General features: G+C 48.3%; 2 protein-coding genes across 3 annotated transcripts; both read right to left on the bottom strand.

Annotated features, from left to right (window-relative positions):
* Positions 1-1,422: 1,422 nt before the first annotated feature.
* On the bottom strand, positions 1,423-9,729 carry Gpn2 (GPN-loop GTPase 2). Of its 2 annotated transcripts, none has more exons than XM_087550054.1 (5): positions 8,989-9,729; positions 7,471-7,627; positions 5,029-5,189; positions 3,143-3,273; positions 1,423-1,824 (listed from the first exon to the last, which is right to left on the bottom strand). In XM_087550054.1, exons 1-5 carry the CDS (start codon positions 9,070-9,072, stop codon positions 1,752-1,754), a joined length of 606 nt encoding a protein of 201 aa, XP_087406180.1. In that variant the 5' UTR covers positions 9,073-9,729; the 3' UTR covers positions 1,423-1,751. The 2 variants fall into 2 exon arrangements, with proteins under 2 accessions (XP_087406180.1, NP_001257888.1); NM_001270959.1 differs by lacking the exon at positions 8,989-9,729 and adding an exon at positions 8,505-8,915.
* Gpatch3 (G patch domain containing 3) lies at positions 9,150-18,568 on the bottom strand. Its single transcript, NM_001399446.1, is given in 7 exon segments — positions 9,150-9,811; positions 10,486-10,613; positions 10,893-11,014; positions 13,022-13,081; positions 14,082-14,256; positions 15,283-15,704; positions 18,107-18,568. Coding segments are annotated over 7 exon segments (1,569 nt in total). The 5' UTR covers positions 18,552-18,568; the 3' UTR covers positions 9,150-9,594.
* Positions 18,569-25,951: the final 7,383 nt, after the last annotated feature.

The raw sequence follows: 25,951 nt of genomic DNA, 5'->3' as shown, positions 1-25,951 counted from the left end.
TATCCCTCCAAAGACGGTGTGGGAGTGAGGCCGGCTGCCCCTCCTGCTCTCAGCTACCGCAGCCCACATTGGGAAACAAACACCATCCACTCAGAACAGACTTTCCTAACCTGCGCTCTCCCATTGCCTGCAGCACCAGAACCCACCATCGATTCCATCAGTTCTTGTAAACCACGAACAGATCCTCAACTTCCCCTCTTGATTGACTACAGATCTGGTGGGATGGTGGCTGTACACTTCACCAGTATGTATACCAAAGGAGGGGCCACTCCAGTCAGTTGTCTCCTGACATTCCTTATCTTGTCTCTCCAGGTCGCCGTAAGAGACATGTGAAGAGTCTGTATTTGCAGGCTCTTTGCAAAATGCCAAGCCTTGTAAACACGCAGCTGCATGCAATGGGGCTACAGATAAAGCCAGAAGGCACAAGAGCCCCATGGCCATCAGGCCCTTCCTGTCAGGTTGTATGGGCAAAACTAAGTCAACAGTGCCACCTACTGGTTGAAAATGTAAATTGCAGTTCCCCAGCGTTCCCAGACAACCATCCTAGTAGTATAGTTAAATATTTTTCCTTAAATAACTCACCATGCATACATTTTCTTTACATAAGAGCTCCATACAACCCATGCTTGTCTGAGACTCACTGTACAGCCGGCTGGTCTTCAACTCCTGATTCTGATGCCGCCATATCTCGTGTTGGGATTGAAGGGATTTACCACCACACACAATTAACGTCACTTCAGTTTTGAAGGAATCTTTTGCTTCTCTTTGTAGTGCTAGGGGTTGACCCCAGCACCGTGTGCATGCTAGCTACTACTGAGCTATTTCTCCAGTCCAAGTTATGTTAATTTTTCAAAAATTGACTAGTATTTGCAAAATAATAATACCAAAAGCAGAATAAAATATAAAATACATAGGATAAAAATAAAGTATTAAAGGGGTTTGGAGAGATAGTTCAATGGTTAAGAGCACTGACTGCTCCTCCAGAGGTCCTGAGTTCAATTCCCAGCAACTACATGGTGGCTCACAACCATCTGTAATGGCCCTCTTCTGGTGTGTCTGAAGACAGCTGCAGTGTATTCACATACACGAAATAAATAACATCTTTAAAAAAAACATTAAGTGAGGTCTGCTAGGAGTTGCCTGCAGATGCTTGAACTTAGAGCTGTCAGCACCGAAGAACAAATAAATCACAAGACACCTGGCCAGTGCACAGGTAATTTGCCTGAGCCGAGTCTGCAACACTGACGTGAAGAAACAAGGCAGGTAAAGTTATCTGTCACTAAGTCCCATGACCTGAGTTCAACCTCAGAACCCAGAAGAGAACCAGCTTCAAGTTACCCTCTGCCCTCCACACACACTCTCGAGCAACACAGACACACACAAACACCAAATAAACATAATTAAAAACAAAGAAACAGACTATTTGGAGGGACAAAGATGTTTCTTTGTTCTCCGAGTCCCTGGGTCCATAGGGTTGAAGGAAAGTTTGAGGTCACAAAAAATAGAAAATAATCCTGTGTCAGAGCGCACCCATCCACTGCAGCCCGAGGAGAGCTATTCCACAACCTTTGGTCCCCACCTCCTGGGGGCAGGGCCCTGAGTTTATGGGCACCACAAAGGGTGCTGTGTGTGGCTTCTTATTCAGAAGTCCTTTGCAGGGACCGTGGTTCCCTTCCAGCCTCTGCTCTGGCTGGATATGGCTTTGGGTCCATACCCTGCTGAGCTGTCCACGGCGATCCAGGCCCCATATATTACAGCTGCATGGCTTCCTGCTCTGCGGTCTGGTCCGAGGATGCTAAGTACTTTTCCTGGATGCCCAGGGTGCTGAGGGAAGGCATGTTAAGGCTTAGACACAGCAGAAGGAGGAATGGCTTCCACAGGAGCTGCCCCCTTCTGACGCCCACACAAACACATCTCTCCTGGCCCTCCAGCTTGTGTGGCACATGCTCTAGAGTCCCTGTCACTCCCTTTCTCTTCTGTATGGTCACGAGACCTATGACCGTAAAAAATGGACAGAGCCCCCGCTCCCCTCCACCCCTGCCACAACACACACCCTATAGGTGCTCAGTATCTAGTGTTACCTCATTTTTCTTACTCTCCCCCGCTCTGGGACGGGACACAGATCGCATCACAAAAGGAAAAGAGCAGACACTACTGACACTGGCGGCACATGAGCCATAGCCTTGGCAGTCTCCGGAGGGATCACATGTCAGACTGCCACTATTCTGGACACTTGTCCTCAGGGATCTGACACATGTCTAAATTCCCATCTCCAGCAACCTGGGCAAATGCTGTGTCTCTAAGGCCATTGCCCCGAAGGACCAGGCCCTTCCTTCCTGCCTCTCAACAGCATCTGACCCAAGGAACACACAAACTGGTCAGATCCCAAGTCCAAAGGCCCAGCTGCCCTTCACATAGCTCTGGTTGTCCAGTGGTGCCCTTAATCTCAACTCCTCTGCCAGCTCATCCCTTCTAAAGGTAGACCTGTCCCCTCACCACTCCACGGCCACTGTGTCACTAACTGTTCCAATTTACCTCTTCCATATTTTTCACCCAATACTCCTTTCTCTATTATTCTCCTTTGTTATTTTTTGAGACAGGCTCTTACTTTGTAGCCCAGGCTAGCCTCAAGTTTTTGGTAATCTTCCTGCCTCAGTTTCCCAACAGGCATGAAACCTCGTGCCTGGCTCCTTTTCTCTCTCCCACTACATATGTCATCTAGCAAGACTGTAAGAACTCTGCTGCCCTAACTACACCCACCAAGTACATTTCCACACTCAGGGCATTTCCTAAGATGGGCATTAGCTCTCATTGAACTGGGGAGGAAGATCAAGAGTTTAAGGTTAGCCTGCACTACACAGGCTGTAGTGCTAGGGGTAGAGAGAAACTGTCTCAAAACACCAAAATAAATAAATCCTTACCCTTGAGCTAAGGGCAGAAGGCAAGGGTGCTATCCTGGGCTACACCCCAGCGCTCCATTACCACCACGCCTCCTTTCCCTTCCCCTAGCGCTTCTTTTCCTTTAAATGTAAGCCAGCAGGCAAACACTGCACTTCTCCCAACAGCCCCACGCCATTTCATTTCTAAGCTTCTGTGTCTGGGCTCTTCTATTTGTCCTTCCCATGTCCATCCCTGAGGATACGAGGAGAAATGGAAGTCAGCTCCCACTGCTGCAGACATCAGGGCTTCCAGACTCCGCTGCTCTTGAACCCCAAAGCAGTAGCCATTGGCTTTATCCACAGCCTGTAAGACTCGCTGGATGCTGTCCTTGTCCTGAGCAGAGAAGAGAAGTAACTCAATGAGCAGAGTGGCCTGGAGAGCTGGCACCATACCTAACTGGCCTCCTCTGACTCTTACGGCATTTCCACACACAGGACAACCTTCCATTCCCCAAGGGCCCAGATTAGAAGCTCAGCTCCTCCGTGCAGTCCCTGCCTAGGGTCTTCTCCTATGGGAACACCCTACCATCCAGAAAACTGACTCACTGTTCTCTTCCTGGGCCAAACAGCCTTTATGGTCAGAAGTCAGTGAAGGTCAATGTACCCTCAGTGTCTGGACAGAACCAGTGTCAGTGAGGCACTGACAAATACGCTGTTTGGCCTGTAACAGTTTCCTTATCCATATACAACAGTGAGAATAGTCCATATATCTCAATGAAATATGTAGACCAAAATAACGCATGCTCAGCCCTCAGTACTGTGCTAGTAGGGAAAGCCTTCGGCAAGCGAGGGCTAGCATGTGCTAGCATGCACACACTCTTCTCATGCTGAAGGAGCCAGGTGTGGTATTAGAGCAGTGGTTCTCAGCCTTCCTAACCCTTCCACTGTGGACAGCTTTTGGGGCCACTTGGCAGGAATTTGACATTGGGCCAGGACAGGGAAGTTAGCTCAGGCAGGAATCTGATTCTAGGGTAGAACAAAGAAGTAGGCTTCAGGCAAGAGTATGACTTTGGGCTAGGACAGGGAAGTGGGCTCAGGTATCTTGGTCATTCTGATAAGCCCTAAGTAACAGTGATCTCAGGGCTCTGTTTATTGCCTTGCTTGTTCCCTATTTGTGTTTAGTGCCTTGCTTGTTCCCTTGACCTAGAACTGACCTTATTACTCGCATGTAATTAAAATGCTATAAAAGCACCTGCTTCAGCCCCAGAACTGGCTGGGGTCACTCTACGATGTTGTCTAATTGTCTTTTTCTTTTCAATCCTCACTCCCGTGCTCGAGAACCTGCTGACTGAGCTGGCTTGGTCATTCCACCCTTTAATCCAGTTCCTCATGTTGTGGTACCCTGAGCCATATTGTTATGAATCGTAATGTAAACATCTGATATGGACGGTATATGTTATGTGACACTCAAAGGGGTCACAACCCCCAAGTTGAGAACCACTGAGTTAGAGGGAAAGTTAGCTCAGGCCCCTACTGCAGGAAGGAATCTAAGACCACAATGTCTCCTGGGTTATCTCTGCTTTAAAAAGTTGAGAGACAGGCCAGAGAGATGGCTCAGCGGTTAAGAGCACTGACTGCTTTTCCTGAGGTCCTGAGTTCAATTCCCAGCAACCACATGGTGGCTCACAACCATCTGTAATGAGATCTGATGCCCTCTTTTGGTGTGTCTGAGGTCAGCTACAGTGTACCTATATGTAATAAATAAATATTTAAAAGAGAGAGAGAGATATACAGAGGCCAGGGGCCACTCTGCAAACTTAATACAGCCGCTCAGCTACATATACCCCTTGGTTGGCCGTGGGTCAACCTTGTTGGTGACTCTCTGGACTCAGGCATGTTCATTCACACACACATTCACACACACACACACACACACACACACACACACACACACACACACACACACACACACACACGGCCTGGTGACTCAGAATTGGCAGGATTAAAGCCTGCTCTTTGCTTTTTACTGCTTTTCACTACTCCCGATGCTGAAAGTAAGCCAAGGACAGACCCAGGACATCAAGTCTCTCTATGTTCTTGGCCTGTCAGAGCTGCAGCCACCGGGAAGAGATCTCTTACTGTCCAATACCTGGATGTTCAGTGGGATGAAGGAGACCAGGCTGTAGTCCTCGATGAGCTGCACTAGCTTCTCATTGAGCTGTCGGTAGTGACTGAAGAAAGGGTCGGATGCCAGGTGGTCAAGCAGGTAGGAGAGGTCCAGGACTTCAGTGTAGTAGTCCAGGTTGAAGGCTAAGAAGAGAACCAGAGTTAGGAGCCACTGACACTAGGCTAAAGGGCTCAGGACCGGAGCAGCTGAGGACATAACTCAGAGACAGACAGACACGACTGCATTTGTAGGACCTTGAGTTCTAGTTTAGCATCCTAAGGGGGATTAAAAACCATACCCAGGGTTGGAGACTTAGCTCAGTGGTAAAGCCCTGGGCTCGGTCCTCAGCTCTTGGAGGTGGGGGGGTGGGCATTATAACTAATCAGCTTGAACAGAATAGGCAGTGGTGAGCTAGCCTGGACACATGCGGTGCGGGACTACAGACAGCCCTGTGAGAGGAGAGAGAACTAGGCCTGGGGCTGTGTCTTCTGTTTCTTTGTCATTATTTCTCTGTGACAGTGACTCCCACCTCCGCTCTGGCTGGCCTTCTACTCACTGTGTGAACTGCCCAGGTTGGCTCTCACAGCTGTTCTGCCTCAGGCTCCTGTGTGCTGAGAGTTAGGGCTTGAGCTGCACACTGGCTCCCATTCCTCACACCCACTAAGACACTCGCTAGTGCAGTTAAATGAGTTTACTAAGAAGAGAAATACTGTCCGGCAGTGGTGGCACATGCCTTTAATCCCAGAGCTTGGGAGACAGGTGGACCTCTTGAGTTTGAGGCCAGCCTACGCTACAAAGCAAGTTCCAGGACAGACAGGGCCACACAGAGAAACCCTGTCTCTAAACAAACAAACAAAACCAAAGAAAAATACTCTCTTGACCTGGTAGGGCAGGCTGGTAATCCCAGGTACAAGAGCAGCCAAGTCAGCAGCAAGGTTAAAAGTTCAGGGCTAGCCTAGACTACATAGTAAATTTAAGGTCAGTCTGGGCAATTTAGTGAGATCCTAATCAAAATGAATGTGCTGAGATTGCCCATGCACACTGACATCTGGAGCCAATCCTGACACGAGGTCAATCTCTGGGACCCACACAGGGAAAGGAGAATCAACTCCACACAAGCACATGCCACCCCCATAAATGAATTAATTTAAAGGGGCAGCCTGAGAGGTTAAGAGCACTTGCTACTCTTCACAGGACCTGAGTTCAGTCCCCAGTATCTCCATGGGAGGCTCACGATTGCCTGTACTTTAGCTGCAGGGGGACCAGTTTTCTTCTTTTGGCCTCTTTGCATATCACATAAGAGGCTGGCCTTGAACCCAGTCCTCCTGTCTCTCTCTCCCAAGCGCTGGGATTATGGACACGCACCCCCACGCCTGGCTAATGTGCTGGATTTCATCCACCATTCAGTAGGCAGCCATGTGGACAGGTCTACCTTCGGGGCTGTTGTGAGGACTAACCTTGTAAACCCTCTGCCTGCCCTGTACACAGACACACTCAATGGTTGTATACACCAGAGTCAAACAGGTACTGAGAAGGATGCTTAGCCCTGCTTCACAAAGGTTGGTCAGTCCCCGGGGGCTTAGCTTACACACTGGAAGGACTTAGTAAATGCTGTCAAACTGAATCAGTTCAGTCCAGCAGCAAGGTCTCCTGGGTAAGGCACCTTCCCTTCCTGGGCCACAGCAGATGCTCTTACACCAGGCTTTCGTGCTGTGCAGTTTCCTAATAAAAGGAAAAGCACACCTGATGGCCGCTGGGCTCCGTGGTCAGCAGTCCCCAAAGATGAGCTGAGAGACTTGGCTGACATCCTTTCATGGACGCCGCAGGCGAGGACACTTCCATGCCACGTCACCCCCTTCCCCACCAGGCCACAAGACATCAGCTTTCTTCTCTCTATTCCTTTATGACTGCAGAGTTTAAGGAGCCCATGCTATTAGCACAGCAGAGAGAGAATCTGGCAGAAAAAGATGCTGGCCATTGCAACACCACCCAACTCCCAATTTCCCGCCTCTTGCCATGGGAGGATGCAGGAGTAAGGTGGCCAGCTGCAAGCCAGACCCTGCGTCTGCCTAGTTCTCAAGACTTCACATCCTCTAGAACACAGAAGGACAAATGTCTGTTGTTTTAGCCACTAGGTTGATGGTAGTTTGATTCTACCAGCTCAACTAGGACAACATTGCCTCTACTTCACAGGCTAGAACAGTTACCCAAAGTCGTGAGCCATGGCCTCAGAGCAGTGAACTGTTACCCACTTCCTTCAGCCACCCACTGCACTGTCACCTCGTTCTAACTCCTTTAAAGCCCCCATCTGTAGCTCTTGTCTCTAAATCAGCTGTAGCTTCTGGCATGGTGCACAAAATAAATGGTCAGAAGTCAGGAATGCAGTGAGGCAGCTTCCCTCCCGCTGCAGGCAGGGTCGCTTACCCAGCTTCCCATAGTGTTCAATAAGGTCCATCTTGGAGAGGAGGTTGACATGGGGCAGTTCCACATGCAGCATGGTGGCCAGGGAGGTACACAGTACTGAGATGAACTTGGCTGGGTCTGTACAGTAGTGAGAATCCACAAGGTGAACAGCAGTCAACTGTGAGCAGAAGGGACAGGGTGAGAGGAAGACTGACCTGGAGTGGGAGGAAACTTCTGGGCTCACGTGTCCCTTGTTAGACTGGTAGCCTACGGATCCAGTGAATGCCTCAGTACTGTTCTGCCTTTATTTCCTTGTACATGTGTGTGCTTGAGACAGGGTTTTAAGGCCTGGAACTCATGAGCCACGTGCCGGGGTTCCAGGCCTGTCACTTTCCCTGCCTCTTAAATTTAATAACCCGCATCACGTTTTCCTCCCAGAAAATATGGGGCAATTTTACCATTTTGTCCTTCCTACTATGCTGAGGACCAAACCCAGGGACTGTGGTCTCTGCTTGTTAGACAAGACCTCTACCATTGAGCTAAGTAAATCCCCAAGACCAAGAGGTCTCTTACATAGAGGGTTTCAACCCCGCCCCACAGTGGGCAAAGGGTTCAAATTACACCGCCGCATCTGCCTCTCTCTTTCATTGCACTTTTGCACATCAATTAAACAATCACTGAGCCACTTCTGTGTAATCACTTCCACTGTTTTTTAAAAATCCCCAATTGAGGGTTGGGGATTTAGCTCAGTGGTAGAGCGCTTGCCTAGCAAGCGCAAGGCCCTGGGTTTGGTCCCCAGCTCCAAAAAAAAAAAAAAAAAAAAAAAATCCCCAATTGAGAACACATTCATTTTAGAGATGACACAACTGAGTGAAAGGACTTTCCAAGACCATAAAGAGAGTTGGTGGCAGAGCTAAAATTCTCTCTCAGAAGTTTGTTCTGTTTCAAACTTAACTCAGCCTCTATCTTGCATCGTACTTTGGGGGCGTGGCACCTATCTGCCTCTCTGTCTGGGATTCCATCTGCATAATGGGCTTGCCCTACCCAAGACACACCCTCAGGTCCCACTGAGCCATCTGGGAGAAGATGCTGCGTAGGGAGGTGTGGTGCGTGCAGAGCTCCACTTGTCCGGGGCAGTCGAAGAGAAAGTAGTGGCCTCGCAGGGGCTCCAGCTTCGCGCGCAGCCAGTCTAGGTTAGCTTCCAGGTACTCCATGCAGTAGAGCAGGCCACCGTTGGGCCCAAGGCGCAGCGCGTCCATTACGTCGCCCAGACCCACCAGCTCGCCCACGTCCACGGCACATTCATAAGGCAGTCCTTCGTTAGCTGGGTCCAGGTTCACCACCGCCACGCGCCGCCCCAGCGCGCGCAGGAACTCACTCATGCCCAGGCAGTACGTAGTTTTCCCTGAGCCCGGGGGCCCGATCACAGCCTGCCCGAAGGCTGTAGTCGGGGCGGCCCCCGCCATGGTTGGATAAGCAGCCCACGGTTGCCTCCCTAAGTAAGCCAAAGAAACCCAAGCAGAAAAACGAGCAAACTACCCGGCAAGGAAGGGAAATGCTCCGACTTCCGGATTCCGCCGGAACTTGCCTGGAGAGGAAGTCCCGCCTACAGGACAGCGGCATAGGCTGTGGTCACGCAGCCGCATTTCTCCCTCCGCTGTGTCAGTCTCAAGATATCCCAGGCTTCACTAAGGCAGATTTCCATGCCGGGTAAACTGGTTTATTCTCGTGCAGATCCGTTCCTAGCTAGAGGGTAAAGGTGGTAAGGGACCGCCGACCCTCTCTGGATTAGTGCTCTGGTCCCTTTTCCTCGCTTCATGGAGCCCTCCTTCAGATAACCCCCAAAACCGACTTGATTGTGCCACAGGCCATCAAGATCTTCAAGGTTCTGGGGCAAACCCAAACAAGCACGAGGGTTCAGAGATCAAAGAAAGGTCTTTAGGCACAAACACCCCAGGAGCCGGAGGGGTTTTTTGTGAAATCATCTTTGAGGTAGAGAAACAGTGGGCACGCTCAGGTCTGCACATATGAGCCAGCTGCCTAAAGGGCTAGTCCCAAGCTCTTGGCTGCTTCAGGTCCACTTGGCAAGACCCGGGTAGAGGGCTATGTCCTTGCAGCTGAGTCATCCTGACCAAGGACTTAGCCTCACTCAGGCTCTGAAGGTCTGTCCAAGGCACAGCTAGAACCTCTCACAAAAGTCATATCTGTCCGAAACTTCATGCTGGTGGGTGGCTGGCGCCGGAGCAAGGAGTCCCTCTGGTCTTGGGGCAGAGGCTCATCATAGATTGTGGAAATGAGCCCCAAGCCGGTTCCACGGATCCTCTTCGGTTGCTCAAATGGCTGTAACTTCTCTCCATGGTATCTGGATAAAACAGGGCTCTTGGTGAGAAGGCTGCTCTCTTCAAACTCCAGTAAAGAGGTTGGCAAGAGACTCCTACACCTCTGGTTGTACAGAACTGTCTCCTGCTGATAGTGCTTGAACCCAGGCAAGGCAAACCCTCATCACTGAGCCATGCCTCCAGCACCAAAGACAGCTGTATCTCTAGGATTCGGGTCTCCGACCTCTAGAGAGTTGTGTCAACTGTCAGGAACCTGGGAATTTGCATTCCCACAACAGGCTCCCTTATCAAGCCCAAATTCAGATTTGAGGAAATTACTTCCCTAGGGACCCCATGATTCCTTTGAGTTGTAGGATTGGGTTTAAAATGAAAATAAAGGGCTGGAGAGATGGCTCAGTGGTTAAGAGCACTGACTGCTCTTCCAGAGGTCCTGAGTTCAATTCCCAGCAACCACATAGTGGCTCACAACCATCTGTAATGGAATCCAATGCCCTCTTCTTGTGTGTCTGAGGACAGCAGCAGTGTACTTATATATAATAAGTAAATTTTAAGGACAGAGGCTTAAAAAAAAAAGAGAGAGAGAGAACAGTGTCATCTATCATTTAGGGGTGCCCATCCCATCCCAAATGCAATGGAAGAGGGAAACCGAATAGCAGCACAGGGGGATTATGACCTAGGGAGTCTCAGCTGCACTTACCCCAATCCACGCTTGCATCTAGGGTGCTGGCCATCCCCATCCAGGGCCTCAGGCACCCCGGAGCACCTACTACCCAGGCCCTGGCCTTCAGCCCAGCCCTGGCGCTCCATCACCTTCCGGCCAATGCCCTGCAAAGGAAGCAGTGAGAGTCCAGAGAAGTGGTTCAAGTGTGACATCTGGCGCATGTTCCATTACTTGGGAGACAGAAGCAGGGATTCTGTCAAGCAGAGGATTTCAGTTCAAGGTCAAGCTGGGCTACCTATGGAGACCCTGCCTCAAAGGGTGTAAGGGACGTAAGGAGAGGAAGGAATGAAGGGAAGGAAAGAAGGGAGGGGGGCCTGTTCCTTGGGGCAGGAGGAGAAATGGGGGAGGAGGGAAAGGCGTTGTGGTTAATCATGCTCACTTACCTTGGTGTGGCGCTCAAAGGTGCCGACTTGGCGTCCTATCACAGAGCCATCTTCCTGACCTTCACGGAGTCTCCGTTCCAGGCGCATTTGGACAGAGTCCCGGGCATCCTTGTCTCCACCATCTGAGGGACCACAACCCATCTTGTAAAAGGGTCCCTCTCCGCAGGAGATTAAGGTTCCTGGGTCCCCTCACAAGATCTCTGATTCATTTTCACAATGTCCCGTAATCTCTTTTATAAGCTTGTGAGCTCAATGAGAAGAGGAACCACGGTTCTCCCAGATGAGGGGCAGTGCAGAGAAGTCAGAGATGAAATCAGAAGCCGGGTAGCTGGGAACTACAGAGACGGCTCAGCAGTGCACTGATCCTCCACAGGACCTGGCACACGGCAGCTCGCAACTGTCTGTAACTCCAGTTCCAGGGGATCTGATGCCCTCTTCTGCACTGGCACTGTACCAGGCACATGGTATACTTACATGCAGGCAAAACATATATTTATATAGGACAAAAATAGTAAATCTCAGCTAGGCAGAATGATGGCAACATGCCTGGAGACAGGTGGATTTCTGAGTTCAAGGCCAGTCTGGTCTACAGAGTAAGTTCCAGGAGAGCCAGACCACACAGAGAAACCTGACTCAAACAAGCAAAAACCATTAAAAAAAAAAAAAAATCGGGCTGGAGAGATGGCTCAGGGTTAAGAGTACCCGACTGCTCTTCCAGAGGTCATGAGTTCAATTCCCAGCAACCACATGGTGGCTCACAACCATCTGTAAAGAGATCCGATGCCCTCTTCTGGTGTATCTGAAAACAGCTACAGTGTACTTAAATATAAATAAATCTTTAAAAAAAAAATCCTAATCTAAAAAAGGACAAGGAAGCATGGCATACATCTTTAATCCCAGCATTTGGGAGGCAGAAGAAAGAGAATGGATGTCTGAGACTTTGAGTCCAGCCTGCTTGGCATAGCAAGTTCTTGGATAGCCAGGACTACACAATGTCTCAAATATCAGAACAAAAATTCCAGGTTGTTTCTCACTTCAGAATTATGAGTTGACCAAAAGCCAAGGTCCTGACTACTTAGAGCCTGTTCAGCCAGAACCCACCGAGGGGTGTTCTCACGGTCCTGTGACAGAGAGGATCAAGGGCCTGCCGACAACAGTCCTTCCATTCGACTATAGGTAGGAGTACTCTCGGCAGAGGTGGTGAGTACAGTCAGCCTCTCTGTACAGCTTCTGTACCTGAAGGCCCACAGTTGGAAAGTACTCAGAAACCAACTGCATCTGTACCGACATGCAGACTCCCCACGCCCACCACTATTCCCTAAGTAATACTATTTGCAGAGCACCCGTATTCTAGAAAGCATTGCAGATAGTGTGTGGGTTCCCTCTGAGTCAGGTCCTCACTCTATAGCCCAGGATGGCCTCAACCTTGCAGTGATCTTCACACTTTACTTCCCCAGTGCAGGAATCCCAAGTGTTCGTCACACCATCATGGCTGCTGAGTAACTATATTTTTCCTGGTGCTGGAATTGAACCCAGGGCCTCACATATGCTAGGAAAGTAGGAGTGAGCTGTAGGCCCAGCCCTTGATAACTATTTTTGTTTGTTTGTTTTTTCCAAGACAGGATTTCTTTGTGCAGCTCTAGCTGCCCTGGAACTCACTTCATAAGTCAGGCTGGTCTCAAACTCACAAAGATCTGCCTGTCTCTGCTAGGATTACAAGTGTTCACCACCAGGGTTGGGGATTTAGCTCAGTGGTAGAGCACTTGCCTAGCAAGCGCAAGGCCCTGGGTTCGGTCCCCAGCTCCGAAAAAAAGAAAAAAGAAAAAGAAAAAAAAAAAAAAAGTGTTCACCACCGCCGCCTGGCAATAATCTTTCTGAGAGAGATCATTTTAAGTATGCATGAGGATGTGTGGTGTGTAGGTCTAACCAGATATTAGACCACCGTGTAAGAGAGCATTTGCAGATTTGGTGTCTATGGGGGTTCTAGAACATTTCTCTTGAGCACACTGGGAATGAGTGTGCAGTGGGTTGCTCCTGGTTCCCTGACTTGGCCTCTGACAAGCATATATGACTAGCATACAGGATTAGGGCACAAGATCCTCCCAGGACTGCCACCCCTGGCTCAGTACCTTTGTCGTAGTAGACGCTCATGTCCACGTCCCAGTCATCAGCTGTCTGCTCATCAAAATCTACAGGGATAAAAGCATCCAGAGGCATGGGTTAGCGACTCTGAGTTCTTTGGTTCTTGGACTAGGATCAGTCCCAGGACCTTGGACAAACTAAAAAGGCTCAACCACCAAACTCTATGTCCCATCCCAATGACTCCCACATGTGTTTCAAGCTAAATCTAGAGTTAGGCAGATATTCCAGATTCTATTCCACCAATTCCTCATCAAAATAGGAAGACCAGGCTGCATTAAATTGGAAGGAAGCCATTTCCTAGCTTTTTAAGACTGTCAGGAAATATATCATGTAGAGCAGAGACTCCAACCTTGGTTTGACAGCCATTGCCTGGGCACCAACCCAGATCTGGATCCTAAACATCCCTACAAACCCATGTGTTAAAGACATAGTACCAGGTATACAGTGGGAAGTAACCGGATCTTTAAGAGGGGGAACTTCGGGCTGGAGAGATGGCTCAGTGGTTAAGAGCACTAACTGTTCTTCCAGAGGCTCTGAGTTCAAACCCCAGCAAACCCATGGTGGCTCACAACCATCTGTAATGGGATCTGATGCCCTCTTCTGGTGTGTCTAAAGACAGCGATAGTGCACTCATATACTTTAAATAAATAAATCGGGGCTGGGGATTTAGCTCAGTGGTAGAGCGCTTACCTAGGAAGCACAAGGCCCTGGGTTCGGTCCCCAGCTCCGAAAAAAAGAACCAAAAAAAAAAAAAATCCGTTTAAATAAATAAATCTTTAAAAAAAGAGGTGGAACTTCATCTATGCCCTCACTAGGGACTGTGAGATCCAAGTTTCTCTTCCTTCTCTCTCCTCTGCACCCAGCCATGAGGTGAACAGGCTTCCTGCACCATGTGCTCTGATTATAATGTGCAGCTTCACCACAGGCATAAGAACCAAATGCCAGGCCTTGAGGCTTCTAAACTGAGCCAACCCTTTTCTCTTTAGGAGCTAATCCATCTCCGGTATTTGTTCCAGTAACCACAAGCCGACTGATGCCTGGCCTTACCTCCTTCTTCCTCCTGCCAGAACTGAGCATCCGTGTAGAACACGAGGCCAGAGCCACCCTTCTCCCACTTGAGCTCAATCTCCTCCTCAAAGAGCCGCTCAGTAGTCCGCTCCTGCCTGGTCACATCCTCGTGCAGCGCTTCATGTCGCTCCCACTCCTCACCCCGGTCATCGTCCTGGGAGAAGGGGAGGGAGAGGTGACCTGTATCTAACTTCCTAAAAGGAAGGAGTTTCTGGGCCCAGAAGGGGACATGGGACCTGGACCTCTGCAGGGTGCCTTCAGGAGGCAGCACATTTAGACCTTAAAACCCTGGCCGCCCTACTCACTCTTATGTGCTGTGCTTTAGGCCAGGCAGTTCCTCCCCCACTCCCTTTGCTTCTTTACTTGATTACAGCCTCATGTGGAGTTCTGCAGCCTACACAAGGCCTACTTAACACACAGTCTCTCACCAGCAGTGTTAATCTGTCCATGACAGTTAAGCCTTTCTCAATTACATCATGAAAAAGAAGGGACAGGACAAGTGTTATCTCCTGCTGGTCAGGCCCTTCCTATAACTGGGCTCCTGGAATCACCCCAGTGCCCCTGAGAGGTAAGTGCCATTACTCCCATTTTACAAGAGGGAGTCTAGGTTCAGATGTAAGGTGACTTGCCCCACAACACTATGTCAAGGACAGCAGAACCAGCAGGAAAACCTAGGACGTCACCCCAAATAGCTTTTCTGCACTTTCTCATTTCAACATTCAGGCTCTTTAGGGGCAGGGAATGGCTAGGAGATTATCTTTAGAATTGACTACTAATCCTTGCTACAACGTGCCTAAGTACACTTGTGGAATGACAGCATGAGTCTTGGCCTGACTCTTCGGGTCCCCATCCTGGTTAAACCCTAAGGTGCTACAGGAACCAAGGCTGCAGAGCTGGGAAGGAAAGGAGGTAAGGCCAGGTCTCAGGTGTAGTCAGAAGGGACGACACCAGAGCTCAAAAGCTCAACCAATCAATAAAAGGCTTCACAATACACTCCATCTCACTTCATTCATGGAGAAAGGAGATGAAAGCAGAGGGTGGAGAAGCCTCAAGAAGGAAGGGGGCTCCCATCCTGACTCTACTCCTGCTTCCTCACATGCTCTTGGGTAAATTCTTATCCATAGCTCCCTCAGTCCCTTCCATCTATGAAAAGGAGCCTATGTACGGAAGACATACTCACATCTTCCGAGCCAGACTCCTCTTCCTCTTGCTGCCCTTCATCCTCAGGCTCATCCATGGAGCTTGCTGCTGGATCTTCCACGCAGGCTCCCTGGGGGATCTCCTCCCCGTCTGCTGTGTACACATGCTCTTCTTGCTCCACAGTCTCTGAGTCCTCATACAGAAAGGGCACATTGCCATAGCGCCGGGAGGAGCCTGTCTTGGGGAACTGGAGCTGTAGCTGGGTAATGATTCGAGGTGGTAGACGGCAGGACCGGATCAACTCTAAAAAGACCCGCAGGGGTGTGCCCACATTGCCATTGGGCATCAGCACTGGTGGATTTAGCTCTGGGAGCTGCCTCAGGTCAGCCAAGGTAAAAGCTTCATTCTCTGCCCTTCGACTCTGTAGCTCCTTCCGGGTCTTAAAGGGAAAGGACCCTAGATCTTAGAGAGGAGGGAAAAAACTAGATGTTAAGGCCCTAGACGATTTTTAGCAATAAGCCAGAAGTAAATCACGATGATATCTATGAGGTCAGTACACACAACAAAGTGAGGCAGGAGGATCTTGAGTTAGAGGCCAGTTAGGCTAAAACATACTAAGACTTCTCTCTTAAAAATAAAAGGCTAGGGGCTGGGGATTTAGCTCAGTGGTAGAGCGCTTACCTAGGAAGCGCAAGGCCCTGGGTTCGGTCCCCAGCTCCGAAAAAAAAGAACCAAAAAAATAAATAAATAAATAAATAAAAGGCTAGGGGTTGGGGATTTAGCTCAGTGGTAGAGCGCTTGCCTAGGAAGCGCAAGGCCCTGGGTTCGATCCCCAGCTCCGAAAAAAAGAACCAAAAAATAAATAAATAAATAAATAAATAAATAAATAAATAAATAAATAAATAAAATAAAAGGCTAACAAGATGAATGTACCATAAGTTGTCCTCTGACCTCCACACTGGTGTCGTGTGTATCCTCTCCCGCCACAAATAAATGTAAACTAAATACTCGATTTGTGTATATGCCTAGGTGTATATTCCTAGAGGAATACACAAGTCTCTTCAACACTTGCTTCCCGATGACCAGCTTTTATTGGTACTAGGATAGAAGCATCATCTCTGAACTATATTCCAATCCCGCGCTGTCTCCAGTCCCCACTTCACATATCTGGTGTTCCAGATACATCAAACCATTTTTTTTTTTCCGGAGCTGGGGACCGAACCCAGGGCCTTGCGCTTGCTAGGCAAGCGCTCTACCACTGAGCTAAATCCCCAACCCCAACCATTTTCTTTTTAATGTGCACTGATTGGTGTTTTGCCTGCTTGTGTGTCTGTGTGTTGGATCCACTGGAAGTGGAGTTACGGACAGTTGTGGGCTGCCATGTGGGTGCTGGGAATTGAACCCAGGTCCTCCAGGAAGAGCACTCAATGCTGAGCCATCTCTCCAGACCCAATATTTATTTATTATGGTTTGTTTCTTTATTGTGTGTGTGCACATCACAGTGTACCCATGGAAATCAGAATGTAACTTGCTGGAGTTGGTTCTCTCTTTCCACTATGTAAGTCCTGAGATCCAAGTCAGGTCTTCAGAGCTGGTAGCAAGCACCCTTACTTGTTAATCCATCTTTCTTGGTAGCCCAGGATTGTTTTGAGAAGTAAGAAAATGATGGGCTGATCAGATATAGTGGTATACACTTATGATCCCAACATGGGGGGCACAGGCATGACCCCAAGGCTATTTCTTTTGTTTCTTTGTTTTTTGAGGCAGGCCCTGTCTACTCTGAAACTCATCATGTAAACCAGGCTGGCCTTGAACACAGAAATCTGCTTGCCTGTCCTGGGATTAAAGGGGCTCACTACCACATCTTGTTTAAGGTTGTTCTATCTTTCATAGAGTTTGAGGCCAGTATAGAGAGAGACACACACACAGAGGCAGCTCATGTTGTATGCCTTGAAAGGACATTGCTCCTAAGACTCTGCCTAAATCATAACCTGCGCACGCATGCACATACATACATACATACATACATACACACACACACACACACACACACACACACACACACCCTCCTTCTGTGAAGACGGCTGCTCAGAAACTGTCCAACCCTGAGCTGATACCAGTTTTCATTTTTATTTTATATTTTATATTTGAAACAGGATCAGAGCTACATAGTCTTGGCCTGGAACTCACTTTGTAGACCCAAGCTAGACAAGTATTAAAGAGCTGTACTTGCCTCTGCTTTCCAGGTACTAAGACTAAAAGGCATATGCTACCATTCTTGTTAATGACTCTTAAAGCCGAGGATGAACTGTTTCAAACTAATGTTTTTAAACCTCTCCATTTGGCATTTTAAAACACCTGGCTTCCTTTTCCCCAGTGGGCACATTTGTGCCTCACCCGCCTCTGTGCCTCCTTCGGCTTACTGCTTAAGACCTGCAGTAAGCCCTCACCTCTAGAGTTAACGCTTTCCTCTGCAGAGTCCTCTATCTAACCCTTGGCTGTCCTGGAACTCGCTCAGAGATAGTCCTGCCTCTGCCTCCTGAGTGCTGGGATCAAAGGCGTGCCTTAGCGCGCCCGGCTCCAAATTTCCTTTTTAAGAAACCATGTCAGTGCAAAACCAACCCCTCAGAGAAATGGTCCTAAGAAGGGATAAATTTGAAACTTATGTATATAGGTCTCGGTTGTTTCTTTGTTTTGCCTTTTAAGTCCCTGAGTAAAACTAAACATGCAAATTGGGCTGAAAACTTGTACCTTTGTCCGTAACTAACTTAAGCTCCGAAACAGTGGTAACCTATCTTTACTACCCAGGAAATGTGCCTCCTTTCCCAGGGCCATAAGTCTAGTCCATTCTTGCTCCCTCTTACCTGAAGCCTCAGTGGGTAGCCTAAGCCTGCGTATGAGACAACGGCCAGGAAGCCAGGTCCCCTGAGAGTCCAGCCACCGGCGACCCGAGTACATGCGAAGCAGTCGCTGAGCTTGCGCCACTCCCCTCACCGAGACAATGCAGCAGCAGGTTCGGGTCTGGACCGCAGCAGAGCCCCGGGCGGGGACAGCGCGGGCATCGGAGGCTGTAGGCTGGGCGGCATCCTCAGCAGCAGGGTCCGGGGCAGCTCCGGCCGCGTCCGGACTCGCCTGCGGAGGGCCCCTCTCGGGCCGATGCCGGTAGTGGAAACACAGAAAACCTCCGCCGCGCTGTTCTCGGAATTGGCTAAAGTAGCTCCGTAGCTGAGCCGAGCGTAACACAGCCGGGATCCCACTCACCACCAGGTAAACCGCCGACTCTTCGTCCAGCTCCCTGGGCGTCGCCATCTTGGACTGTCACATGACTGCTGGGCGTCAACTCTCGCGAGAACACCACGTCTCGGACTCTGGAGTCGGGGTTTGGTGAACGTGGAGTCTGTGACCGTTTGGTTTTTCAAACTTTGTTTTAGTTGCTCTTGGTCCGAAACTGTGTGTCCAGCTCCATAGAAGATGGAAAACTCGTGCGATGGGCTGGGCTGTAGCTCAGTGATAGCTGAGCCAGCATGGGGCAGGCTCTAAGGAGGAACCAGTGTGGAGAACCGGGATGCTGAGCCGGAGGTGGCGGGAGTCTGATGCAAGAATGGACTAAAAGTACCAACCCAGCCAGGGCTAAATAATGAGTCTGTGTCTAAAATAAAACAAAAGTTGAAAAAAAAACCGGGCGTGGTGCCTCCCGCCTTTAATCCCAGAACTTGGGAGGCAGAGGCAAACAGATTTACGTGAGTTCGAGACCAGCTTGTTTAACATAGTGAAGTGTAAGACTGAGACAGGGCTATGTGGAGAGGTCCTGTCTTGGGGCGGGGGACGGGGGAGATGAAGAGATGTCCCAGCAATTGAGAGCGTTTGCAGCTCTTAAAGAGTACTTGGGTTGGACTCCCAGCACCCACATACAAGGCAGCTCGCCCATCCGTAACTGATTTCATGGGGTTGGATACTCTCCTCTGACCTCTAGAGGGACCAGGCACATACACGTTGCACATAGAGCCATGCAGGCAAAAACTCTCATACACATATAAAATTATCTTTAACCATATATCTTCTAAGTACAATTCCATGCATAACCATGGAAAACTATTCCCAGAGCCAAACCGTTTTGCCAGCAATGGTCTACCTCCGTACAAGGTGTTCGTGTCCCTCACAAACAGTATAGCTCTTGTGATTGTTCTAAATCCAACGCCTGTGTGCAGTGCTCAGAGTGGCCAAAGGAGGGCGTTGGGTCGACTGGACCCATTTTGAAATTTATAGCAAATGCAGCTTTGCCCTTCAACTTCCTGTCACGGAGGAGGGAAAGGTTCATGAGATTCTCACCCCTCTCTAAGAATTTTTATGCAGTTGATGGTTGATGGGTGGTGTGTTTCTGCTCGGATGAAAGGGTATTCTGGAACTCAGATGCCTAGGAACCAAGGGAAAAGGTATCCCAGTGGAAGAGCATCCCGGGCCATGGGAGCCCAGGAACCACACATCTCCGAGAGGAAGTCTTCTCAGCAGAAGCATTTCAGCTCCAAAGGGTATCCCCAGCTGAGCTCAGGAGCTCAGGAACCTCAGCCCTGGTCCACATCGTCCCTTCTTCCCTTCTCTTCACAGCATCTTTTCTTCTCATGAAAGAGATGTATTGGAGGGTCCAGGGATTGGTGGAATCTCAAGTTCTGAGCTTGGGGAGCTCAGAGATTGGTGGCTTTTTTTTTTTCACCCACTTTTCCCTGCATCAGGCCCATGGATTAGGGTGGGAAGTCCTTCCCAGCCGCAGCTGGCTTTGGCTGAGGTCCCATGCCTGGACAGGCTGGAGAGGAGGTGCTGTCACCGTGAACAGCTCTGGGGGACAGCTCACGCAGTGGTGTTTCACCAAAGTTGAGACAGGGAAGAAGGTGTTGCCACCGTGGACAGCTCCTCATAACGGCAGTAGGCTGAGGCAGGAAAGGTGTCACCCTGAACAGCTCCTGCTGAGGTGGGAAAGGAAATGCTCCAATGTGGACAGTTCCTGTGATGGCTGCAAGCTGAGATAGCGTGGTGCCATTTTGACAGAAGCCGCCATTTTGACAGCCCTATGCGGGTATAGGGGGTATAGGAGCTGGTGGTCACTTTGAGGGCTTTTGCAACACAGTTTAGGGATTACAGTGGAAAGGGTTATTGTGTAGCAATTAAATTGAAACATTCTATCCTGGGTGGATAGTCCTTATGACTCCTCCAGTAAACAATGGAGTGTGGAGAGATGACTTAGTGGTTAAGAGCCAGAGGACAGGGGTTGGGGATTTAGCTCAGTGGTAGAGCGCTTGCCTAGGAAGCGCAAGGCCCTGAGTTCGGTCCCCAGCTTCGAAAAAAAAGAACCAAAAAAAAAAAAAAAAAAAAAGAGCCAGAGGACACAGGTTCAATTCCTAGCACCCACAGGACAGTTCATAGCTACCTGTAACTCTAATTTCAAGGATTCTAATGCTGCCTTCTACTCTCTTTTTTTAAATAAAGATTTATTTATGTATTTATTATAAGTACACTGTAACTGTCTTCAGACACACCAGAAGAGGGCATCAGATCTCATTACAGATGGTTGTGAGCCACCATGTGGTTGCTGAGCCATCTCTCCAGCCCGCCTTCTGCCCTCTTGAGGGTGCCAGCTATGCACATGATCCACAGATAAACTTGGAAGCAAAACAATACATACAAAACAAAATTAGAGGGGGCTGGAGAGATGGCTCAGTGATTAAGAGCACTGACTGCTCTTCCAGAGGTCCTGAGTTCAATTCCCAGAAGCCACATGGTGGCTCACAACCATCTGTAATGAGATCTGATGCCCTCTTCTGGTGTGTCTGAAGACAGCTACAGTGTACTTATATATAATATATAATAAATAAATCTTTAAAAAAATTTACAGATAAAGTAGAAAGAGCAATTCTACACTCTTGATCAATGGAGTGGGAGGGAGACAGAAAGGGCAACAGAAAAGTTGAGAATTATGAGAATACATTATATACATGTGTAAAAATGTCAGAACGAGACTAATGTGTAAGTGACATATAGTAATAAAACATAAAAACAAGGGCTGGAGGGTTGGGGATTTAGCTCAGTGGTAGAGCGCTTGCCTAGCAAGCACAAGGTCCTGGGTTCAGTCCCCAGCTCCGAAAAAAAAAAAAAAAACAAAACAAAACAAGGGCTGGAGAGATGGCTCAGTGGTTAAGGGCACTGACTACTCTTCCAGAGGTCCTGAGTTCAAATCCCAGCAACCACATGGTGGCTCACAACCATCTGTAAATGAGATCTGATACCCTCTTCCTGTGGCCAAAGACAGCTACATTGTGTTCATATGTAGTAAATAAATAAATCTTTTTTTAAAAAATCCCATAAAAACAAGCCAAAAGCCAGGGCTGGGACATGGCTTCATTTGATGGAGTACTTGCCTAGCATGCGTGAAGCCCTGAGGTCAGTTCCCAGTGCCGCAAAAGCCACGTGTACTGTCTGTAATCCTGGTGCTTCAGAGGCAAGAGAATCAGAAGTTCAGTATCCTTCTTGGCTGTATATGTTTTTGATCTGCTTTGGTGTGGTTTGGTTTGGTTTTCAAGACAGGGTTTCTTGGTTGTCCTGATACTCTGTAGACCAGGCAGAGACTGGAGACTTGTCTCTGCCTCTCCAGTTCTGGGATTGCCCCCACCCCACCCCCAGCTGTATAACAAGTTTAAGACCGGTTTGAGCTCATGAGACTCTCAGAAAAAAAAAAGGTCTTGTATGTGTTTGAGATGTTTTGATGTTTTGACAGTGTAGTTTGACCAGAGCCCTGTGATCCAGCACAGCAGTGAAGAAAAGGACCCCAGACTATTCTGTTCTGTGTTCTGTGTTCCAGAACAGAGTTTACTGCAAAGAATCAGTTCTACTCACTGGACTTATGTAAGAGACATGTGCACTTTGTTTACCTGTGATGAAACCAGACAGATTCCAAATTCCAGTTCTTTGCCTCATAAAAGCTTAGTTGACCTTCTTGTCCCCGCTAACCAAGCATTGAACTAGCTTCCTTTTCTTTTTCCCTTGCGTTTTGGACCTGAGCGAGCTCTTTCCTCTTCTTCCTCAAAAGCCCCTCCTGAGAATGGGCCGTATTCAGAGCCAAGTATTTCCCATTTCCTGACCCCATCGACCTGTCATGCTTCTGCTGCTTGCCCCATTCCCTCTCCCTGAGCTTTTCCTGGCCTGTTCGCTCTCTCCTGTGAAAGAAAAAAACATTTTTCCCCATGAGACCTTGGAGATGTCATTGCCAGGTCAGAGCCCTCCTCACTGCAACAGTTCTAGAGCCCCCATAATTGCAATAGCTCCTTTCCCCCTTGTTAATAATCCTAAACCCCTCAGATTTGTTTTCTTTTTCTTCACTTACCAGTGTATGCCGGCTGATGGGTTCACACGGTTTTGTGAAACATTAGCATTGCGTACTAGAAACCTCAGGCTAGGAAGTCAGAAACCAGAATTGTTTCATTTATATAAAGTTCAAGCTTGCAAAATAAAAACAAAATTTAGGGAGGCATAAATACACATTTTTTAAATCGGAAGAGAAAACCAGGGCATGCAAGTGATCTCAGCACCCGGGAGGGTGGGGTAGTAATTTTACTACAAGTTCAAGGCCAGGCTGGGCTACAGAGCAGGGGCCTGTCTCAAACAGGGGGTGGGGCCGGTAAGGTGAATGACAGAAAGAAAGCAAAACTCAAAGAAATTATTAACTGAAATTCAGGGCAGTCATTGGCTTTGGGGGCAATGAGGAATTGAGAAAGAGCCCTCAAGGTTGGCGGAGGTAATTACCGGTGCCACAAGGGCAAGAGGTATGCTGTTATTTTTGTATCTAGTAGATATAGTTTGTAAACAGTTTTTTTTAATTATTTATTCTTATTTATTTTTATTTTTTTTTAAGATTTATTTATTTATTTTACGTACAGCATTCTGCCTGCACATGTGACTGCAGGCCAGAAGAGGGCACCAGATCTCATTACAGATGGTTGTGAGCCACTATGTGGTTGCTGGGAATTGAACTCATGACCTCTGGAAGAGCAGTCAGTGCTCTTAACCACTGAGCCATCTCTCCAGCCCCCCCCCCCTTTTTTTAAAGATGTATTTATTTAATGTATGTGAGTACACTGTAGCTGTCTTCAGACACACTAGCAAGGGCATCAGATCCCATTACAGATGGTTATGAGCCACCATGTGGTTGCTGGGAATTGAACTCAAGACCTCTGGAAGAGCAGTTGGTGCTCTTAACCACTGAGCCATCTCTCCAGCCCTATTTTGTTTTTTTGAGACAGGGTTTCTCTGTGTAGGCCTGTCTATCCTGGAACTCACTCTGTAAACCAGGCTAGCCTCGAACTTCCTCTGCCTCCCAAATGCTTGGATTAAAGGCATGTGACACACCACTCAGCTTATAAACAGTGTTATTTTTATTAAAAATATTTATTTATTTCCGTTTTTTATGATATGGGTGCTTTGTCTTCATATTTGTCTAAGCACCAGAAGAAGGCATCGGATCCCAATATAGACATTTGTGAGCCACCATGTGGTTGCTGGGATTTGAACTCAGGACCTCTGGAAGAGCAGCCAGCCAGTGCTCTTAACCACTGAGCATCTCCCCAGCTTACCCCTTTCCTTTTTCTGAGACAGGTTTGTGTGTGTACCCTGGCCGTCCTGGAACTCGCTCTGTAATCAGAGATCTGCCTCTGGATGCTGGAACTAAAAGTATGCATTGTTTTGGCCTGGAGAGATGGCTCATCAGTTAAGAACACTGACTTCTCTTCCAAAGGTCCTGAGTTCAATTCCCAGCAACCACATGGTGGCTCTCAACCATCTGTAATGGGCTCTGATGCCTTCTTCTGGTGTGTCTGAAAACAGGGACAGTGTACTCATATATAATAAATAAATCTTAAAAAAAAAAAAAGAGGCTCAGGGAGTTAAGAGCTCGCTTTGCAGATGTAAGGACCTAAGTCCATCTCCTCAACCCCACGTAAAAGGTAGACGTCACAGGTCACACCTATAAGAGCGCTGCAGAGGTAGGCAGATCCCAGAGCCTGGCTGGCCAGCCAGTGTGCTGGTAATGCAAAAGACTATGTCTTTCAAAGCCAGGTCTACAGAGCTAGTTCTAAGACAGTCAAAGCTACGCAAAGAAGAAACCCTGTCTGGAAAAGCCAAATTAAAAAATGTGGACTAGGGATTGGGGATTTAGCTCAGTGGTAGAGCGCTTGCCTAGCAAGCGGAAGGCCCTGGGTTTGGTCCCCAGCTCCGAAAAAAAGAACCAAAAAAAAAAAAAAATGTGGACTAGACAGAAGAGCACAGTCCAACATTAGCCCCTGGCCTCTGCATACCTGTGCTGTTGAATACGCCTGTATACATGCAAATAAATAAATGTGTAAGCAGCAGTCCCTCAAGCAGATGAGTCTGTAATATTCATAAAATGTGAAGCAAACCATATGTTGATCAGCAGTATAATAGAAAAACATGTCACAGCATGGGATACTTTGCAACAATGACAGTTAATAATGCATTGCTTCTGCACAGAACAGCCAGATGACATAACACTGAGTGGAAAAGATAAGCAGGGAGTTGGAGAGACAGCTCAGAGGTTGGGAGCACTGACTTCTCTTCCAGAGGACCTGGGTTCAATTCCCAGTACCCACGTCAAAGATTACAATCCTCTTCCTCTGTTAGGGATCTGGAACCCTTTTCTGGCCTTGAAGGAAACCATGGACTCAAGTAACACATTCAGACAGAACACCCAAACATAAGTAAAATAAAAAAAATAAACAAAACGAGAAACAGGAACTAGCACATGTTGAACTCACACACAGCCATATTGAGCAATCTCATTTATAAATTTCTTTCTTTCCTTTTTCTTTTTTCTGTTTCCCAGTTTTTCCGGACAGGGTTTCTCTGTGCAGCTCTGGCTGTTCTGGAACTCGCTCTGTAGATCAGGCTGGCCTCAAACTCACAGAGATCCACCTGCTTCTGTGTCCCGTCCTGGGTGCCAGGATTAAAGGTGTGTGTCACCACCTCCTGGCTTCTTCTCTGTCTCTTGAGATTGTTTCGTGTGGCTCAGACCAGCTTCAAACTCACTGTGCAAGTGAGGAAGACTTTGGACTTCACAATTTTCTGAAGATTAAGAAACCAAACCATTGTGGTAGAGCGCTTACCTAGGAAGCGCAAGGCCCTGGGTTTGGTCCCCAGCTCCGAAAAAAAGAACCAAAAAAAAAAAAAAAAAAAAAAAAGAAACCAAACCATTTGTAAAAGTCAGACAAGGGCACATGGCCCTAATAAGCCCAGCACCTCTGTGAAGGCTACACAGAAAAATCTGTCTTAAAAAGCCAGAAAGGGGGGGGGGCTGGAGAGATGGCTCAGAGGTTAAGAGCACTGACTGCTCTTCCCGAGGTCCTGAGTTCAAATCCCAGCAACCACATGGTGGCTCACAACCATCTGTAATGATATCCAATGCCCTCATCTGGTGTGTCTGAAGACAGCTACAGTGTACTCACATACATAGAATAAATCTTAAAAAAAAAAAAGCCAGAAAGGAAAAAAAAAGTATCATTTTTGAGTATCTGGAGAGATGGCTCAGTTGTTAAGAGTACTGGCTGCTCCTGTACTGGACCTGGGTCTGGTTCCCAGTACCTACATAGCAGCTCCCCACACCACCTTTAACTCCAGTTCCAGGGGATCCAATGTTCACACTTCTGGCTCAC

This window comes from Rattus norvegicus, chromosome 5 (assembly GCF_021556685.1).
Source record: "Rattus norvegicus strain SHRSP/BbbUtx chromosome 5, alternate assembly SHRSP_T2T, whole genome shotgun sequence".
NCBI classification, from domain to species: domain Eukaryota; kingdom Metazoa; phylum Chordata; class Mammalia; order Rodentia; family Muridae; genus Rattus; species Rattus norvegicus.
The sequence above is the reverse complement of the archived record's forward strand: the minus strand, read 5'-3'. Positions and strand labels throughout refer to the sequence as shown.

Bases quoted from the DNA above. Each gene is read 5' to 3' on its own strand.
- Gpn2 (NM_001270959.1), bottom strand. From the start codon at position 8,915: ATGGCGGGGGCCGCCCCGACTACAGCCTTCGGGCAGGCTGTGATCGGG. The intron at 7,628-8,504 runs GTGTGTCTTGGG...TTCTGCTCACAG, and splicing joins TGGCTCAGTGGGACCTGAGG to TTGACTGCTGTTCACCTTGT. The intron at 3,274-5,028 runs GTATTGGACAGT...TTCTCTGCTCAG, and splicing joins TCATCCCACTGAACATCCAG to GACAAGGACAGCATCCAGCG.